The sequence below is a fragment of the Pteropus alecto genome, unplaced genomic scaffold (assembly GCF_000325575.1).
Source record: "Pteropus alecto unplaced genomic scaffold, ASM32557v1 scaffold94, whole genome shotgun sequence".
In the NCBI taxonomy this organism is placed as follows: Eukaryota; Metazoa; Chordata; class Mammalia; order Chiroptera; family Pteropodidae; genus Pteropus; species Pteropus alecto.
Genome location: NW_006437736.1, coordinates 13,072,862 through 13,079,066, shown reverse-complemented (window position 1 = coordinate 13,079,066; position 6,205 = coordinate 13,072,862). Strand labels below are relative to the sequence as shown.

Here is a 6,205-nt window from a genome sequence, read left to right as displayed (position 1 = left end):
CCCGCAACTCCCCCTGAGATCCATCAGCTGGAGGAATAGCATCTGGCACAGCAGGGGACCTCTAGGACCCCCCTGGATGTTAAGTATTTTGAATATCTCCCTGCTTGAGGTGTATAAACCAGCAACTCTTGGGCATCTGGACCTTCCTAAAGCTTCTCCAGAAACAAGGAGTGGCTGGGCCAGCGCAAAAGATACATTAAAAAAATGGCGAGCAGGGATAGGAAAATGACATCGATGACATTGGCTTCTATTTCCAGTTCTCCTTGCCCTGGTTTTTCAGTCACTCGGTTTCCTGAGTGACAAAGCATTGCAAGGAATTTTAGCAGTCACCTAAGACTTGGTCTGTTAGCCGGAGCAAGGAATGATGGTGCCTGGGGGCAGGAAACTAGCACACTCGGGCCAGGCCCTGCGACCTCTCCCTGTCTCCAGACCTCACCTCAGCGGTGTGGAGTGTAGGGAGGAACCAGGACAAAGGGGGGTGGGAGGGGCCGTTCTTGGAACCTGGGGAGGGCTGGGGTAGCCTGCTGTCCTGCTGAGATGCTGGGCCCTTTTGCCCCACATGACCCAAGTTCAATTTTGTGTTTGGGATGTCCGGGATATGGATGGTGTGTAGGAGAAAAGGGGTGAAACATCCAGTGCCAGCGTCTCCACTTCCTGGCTGTGCCCCAGGAAGAAGCAGGGAGGCAGGGACCTCAGGTATCAGGGCTGGGGCTTTTCGGAGTCTCCCTAGCCACCCCAGAGCCTCTCCAGCATCCCTGGGAGGGTTTTCTCAGCTTGGGCAAGAGGAGAGTCATATTGGGAAAGGAAGAGGAAATGGTGCCCGAGCCAGAATGTGACAGCCCCACAAAGCCGGGAAAAGGAAGGGAGGGCTCCCCTCGGCACGACTCTTCTTCCTTTGCCTCGGTGGAGAACTGAAGCTCTGAGAGGAAATGCCTGCTCTCCCTACTGCCTCTGGGGCGGCTCCCAGATGCACCCGCTCTCCTTCCAAAGTCCACCAGATGCACTGGGCCTGCCCAGGCACCACCGACTACCCCTCTCATGATGACAATAACAGGCATTTATGGAGTGCTCATTAAGTGCTGGGCCTTGGGCCAAACAATTTACAAACATAATTCTCCTGTTTATCCTGCATGGCAGTTCCCATTATCACTGCAATTCCCCAGATGGGGACCGGGCTTAGAGAAATGAAGTAACTCCTGCAAAAACACTAGTAATGAGAGCTGGCCTCTGCGCCCTCAGATCTTGGCTCCTCCCCACTATTCATTTCTTGGCCTTCCTCTCTGACCGCTCTTTCTGTTCCTGTCACTGGTGCCTTTTCCTCTTCCCGGCCCCTAAATATGGGCATGTCCCAAGATCAGTCTCTCTTCCCTTGAGAAGCTCCTTTTCAATAAAAGCTTAAGCCCCCGTGGGTAAACGTGCTAGGAATAAATCTCCATCTGCATATCTGTAAGGGGGAGGGAAAAAAAAAACTCATCTGACCCCTGGCGGTTGCTCTCACAGGGGCCCGATATTCATTCTGCTGCTCTCTCAGTTTACGAAGACTGATGGTGATAGAGAGCAGGGTTCCCGAAGAATTCGGTCTGAGGTAATAGCAGGACGAACTAATTTCAAAGCTTCGTTCTTTGTTTTGCCAAGGGAGGCCAGGAGCTTGTGCACTGCTTGATTAGGTATTAAAGTGACCTCCTTTCCTCTTAGCCAGGAGTGAGACTATGGGGCCTAAATGATTTGCATAATAAAACATCAGCAATTTTTTAGTGGTCCCCTGGGGGTTCTAAAAGGAGAAGGTGAGGTGGGGGAAGTCATCATGAGACTGGGAACCAGAGGAGGAGGAGAAAGCTCAGATGGTGGGGGTGGCAAAGAACAGAGGTTGTCTGTCAGTAAGGGCCCCCACTTGCTGTCCTGGGGAGGCTGGGGCTTGTTTCCAGTTATATCCTCTGTTCCCCTCTTACCCAGAATGGTGTCAGATGCCAGCCAGGCCAGCTTTGTGGACACTATGGGCTGGGGAGAGTGGTGTAGAGAGGCCCCTGCCATGTACAGGGAGGGATGATGAACAGGCTGAAGCAGAAGCTGGGGCAGATGGGAGACTATTCTCACAATAAAAGCCATCCTCACTCCCAACCCCTGTCCCCTAGCTGGGGACTGCCACCATTTTGTTTAGGTATTCAAGGAAGTGGCAGGCCTGTGTGGCTGGAGGACACAGATCTTGACGTTCAGTCTCTCATCCTTATTTCATTCTTCTTTGTTTTAATGGGAGAAACCTAGTATTTATTTTTTACTCTCCTAATTCAGAATTTTTAATACAGTATTTAAACAAACTAAGCTTTGGTTTTATTTTTCTCAAATAAGCTCTCTATATTATGATATGATATAATAGATATGACGGTGAGAGAATGCTTAAAATTATTTAAAGAAAAACACTATTTTCATACATTCTCAAAAGTTTCAGAAGCCCTAATTACCTAATGTGCTAATGACAAATCATTATCTGGTCACTAAAACAAGCTCTATGAGAATCACTAATTTGATTTAAACTCTTTAAAAATAATGAAGTTGCATTCTTTAGAAATAGTCCACACTAAGATTTCTTTCCTTGTTCAAAATGCCTTTTCTCTTTTTTAGAACTGAGGCATAATTGACATAAAACATTATATTAGTTTCAGGTTACAAGGTAATGATTTAATATTTGTATATATTACTAAATGATCATCACAATAAATCTAGTTAACATCTGACACCATATAGTGTTACAATTTTTTTTTCTTACGATTAGAACTTTTAAGATTTCCTCTCTCAGCAACTACTTCCATAGTTCCTCCTTATTTCTCACCTGAACTCCAAGTCTGTGTTTCTATATTTCCACAAGCCCCTACGATATCTCCACTTGGCTACCTCCCACTGATGCTTTTCCAAAGTGATTCTGTTTACAACTAAATATTGCTACCTGAGGAAACAACCCGTCCCAGGAAACAACAACTAAACGAACAGGTTTCCCTTTCTAATCGTTTTATTTCTATCAGGGGTACCATTGCCAAAGCAGTCTTTCAAACAGGAACCTTGGGAAGGAAATCATCATTTGTCCTTACAGACATGGTACAGAGCATTCACCTAGAGCCCGCACCATGCTACAAACCTAATCTGAATGACCTTTGAATCTTCCCTATGAGGCAAGGACTGTTAATATTTATATCCATTTGCAGATGAAGAAATGGCAGCTCGGCGAGGCCATATAACTTACTCAAGTTTACCCAGTTAGTACGTGGTAAGAATGGTGTCTGAGCCTAGATTTTCACTCATTCAATATAGGCTTTTAACCAGTTTCTCTAAGGCTCATTTGTCTCTTCCGTCTTTAGCTCCTTTCTTCCTCCCCTCCCTCCTCCTCCTTTTCTTCCTCCTCTTCCTTTTCCTCCTCCTCCTCCTCCTCATCATCATCATTATCATCAGGTGTCCCTAAGGCCATGACACTAAACCTCAATGTTTCACACCCAAACTAATAGAGTAAATCTGCCACCTGACGATTTGAGACAAGACACACTGATTTCAGCATGGCATTCCCTTCCTCAAGAATCCATAGTGGCTTTCTTCTCAACACAATTCAGCTCAGTCTTATCCAGTCCACACTCTTCTGTAGCTCTTGGGGTCCTGGAGAGCCTAGCCTCTCATCACTAGCTCACATAAACCCTTTGCTCCGGCCTCAGACAGACATGGTCACTATCCCCAAACAAATCCAGCCCAAGTGCTCCCTTGATTCTATTGCTCATGGTCTTCCCTGTCCTTAAAATCCAGCTCAAATCCTCACTCTTCTTTGGTCATCCTGCTCCTGCTGTGGGTTGAACAGTGGCCTCAGAAAGATATTTCTAGGTCCCAATACCTATGAATGTGACCTTACTCGGAAAAAGAGTCTTTGCTGAGGTGCAAAGATCCTAAGTTAAGAATCTCAAGATGAGATCATCCTGGACTTAGGGTGGGCTCTAAATCTAATGACTGGTGTCTTTATAAGAGACAGGAGAGGGAGATTTGGACACAGAGGCTGAGAGGATGGCTGTGAGAAGACAGAGGCAGAGAGTGGAGCGAATTTGCCATAAGCCAAGAAACATCTGGAAGCTGGAAGAGGCAAGGAAGGATTCTCTCCTAGAGCCTTGGAGAAAAAGCGTGGCCCTGCTGACACCTTGATTTCCAACTTCTGGTCTCCAGAATTGGGAGGGAATAAGTTTCTGTTGCTTTAAGCCACACAGTCTGTGGCGGCAAAACAGCTCCATCTGGATATCTCTTCCGAACTCCTCTAGCTTTAACCACATAAACCTGCCTACATCATTCACCTTCTCGGGCTCCGTGTCATCGGAAGTCACGGAAGTTCAAATTCCTTGCGTGGCATCCAGAGATGGGCATGCTCCATCTCCGCCACCACCTAGTGATAAGAGCACCCAGGCTGGTGTTTCTCGCAACACACGTAACTGTTTCATATCTTTGACCTTTGCACATTCTGCTTCTCCTTTTGAAATAATTTTGTTTTTTTCTCCGTCCTTATTTCTCGGACGTACTCCTAGATATTCCCCCAAACGGTGCTCAGACAAGAGTTCCTCTGTGAAGGCTTTTCAGGGTCCCCTCCCTCTGCACTGTCCCTTTCCCAACCAACCCCTCCAGACAGAACGAATCACTCCCTCCTGGTCCCAGCTCCATTCTGTAGACATATTTCGACATTCACACACTAACGTGTCTAGCTAGGCTGCAGCGTGTATTCCCTGAGAGCAGGAAAGGTGTTTTACTCCTTTCTGGTTCCCTAGCACAGAGCTAGTGCCTGCAGCCAGCCAGGGCCCCATTAACAGCTGTTAATTGGAGGATAAAGTGTCAAAGTGAATTGTTTGAGAAACCTTTAGGGGATGCTGTCTTGGCCCCTGGCACAGTGGTTGTCCCAAGGTTCTCTTCCTTGCTCTTAGGGATGGTCAAGGCTGCATCTCCCGCCTGAGGGCATCTCCCTCCTGAACTTGCAGGCGCTCTCTCTCCTCCTCTCCATGCTCCTGTCATCCCTCCCCGTGCCTGGGCCTGGCTCTCACATACCTGGGCCTGCTGGGTCTTCTCCAGCCACTGGGCACAGTCTGTAGCACTGGGACAGTGCACAACGAGGGCACTGGAGACGCACTGGAATTCACTGAGGTGGATCACCAGGAAGCTGTCTGGATGGAGGAGAAGGTCTGCTTCAAGGGCCAGACCTTTGGAAGCCCATCCCAACTCCTTCCCATTGCCAAGAGGAAAGGAGAAGGAAAAGTTCCCCGCAGGAGAGACATACGAGGGTCTCGAAGTGGTCGACACACAAGCTTCTCCAGCATGAAGGGGGGGCGGATAACCTTGGCTTTGTCTCCCTTGCGTTGGGGTTTGGTCACCAGGAGCACGTCAGAGAAGAGGAAAAGGTACACGTCGAGCTGGGGGCATGCATAAGAGAAAGAGACAGAGTCAGCTGGAGCAGGGGGAATGGCAGGACAGGGATTGGGGCTCATGCATGGGTATGCACGCCTGGGTGCACTCAAGCACAGGGACAAGTACAGAACTGTAGAGCAGAGCCGGAAGTGGTGTCAGCTTGGTCCCTTCTTTAACTTAACGGGCAGAGAAACTGGCTGACTCAGGGTCATACAAACAACTAGAGCTTAGCCAGAACCATGTCCTCTTCCCAAGACACACACAGACGTGACACAGATGCACAGGCACACACACCCTTTTCTCATTTCCAGCTTTTCTGACTCATTTTGTCTCCCATCATCTTTCCCTTCTCTTCAAGCCGTCTCTCATCTTCTCTGCTCCTGACACCAGCTCCCTCACCTTCCCTTCTCGCCCTTCCTTCACTCGCACGGGTCCCTCCAGCAGCAGCTGCCTGATGTGCTCAGGAGCAACGCCCAGCATGGGGGACGTCAGGTCCAGGCTGGAGAATGGACGCAGGTTCTGCAGGACACAGAGAGGAGAGGGTCAGGGGGCTGGGTGGGGCTCGTGTCTGCCTCCCAGCCAGGGTGGTTCTTTGCTCCATCACCAGAACTCTCCTCCCTCTGCTTGGAAAGAGAGGAAGCGTTTCAGTGTCTCCTTTCTACTATTTTGAACTCTGCCCCTGGGATCCTCACCACTGGGAGGGAATATTGGGCACACCCGTCTGGTGGCCCCCCTGCCTCTTCTCCGCCAGGCCTCTGCTTCATCCATCTCCCTGGGGACCTTTTTTAACGAG

The 6,205-nt window shown here is 49.0% G+C and overlaps 1 protein-coding gene across 1 annotated transcript in view; it reads right to left on the bottom strand.

Moving 5' to 3' along the window:
- The window catches only part of PLEKHG6 (pleckstrin homology and RhoGEF domain containing G6), a 14,626-nt gene that overhangs the window by 3,256 nt on the left and 5,165 nt on the right, over positions 1 to 6,205 (bottom strand). Inside the window, exons 10-12 of the mRNA XM_006914710.2 lie at positions 5,812 to 5,931; positions 5,285 to 5,417; positions 5,056 to 5,171 (exon numbers count right to left, since the gene is read on the bottom strand). Coding sequence (XP_006914772.1) covers positions 5,056 to 5,171; positions 5,285 to 5,417; positions 5,812 to 5,931 — 369 coding nt within the window. The remainder of the gene's footprint in view (positions 1 to 5,055; positions 5,172 to 5,284; positions 5,418 to 5,811; positions 5,932 to 6,205) is intronic.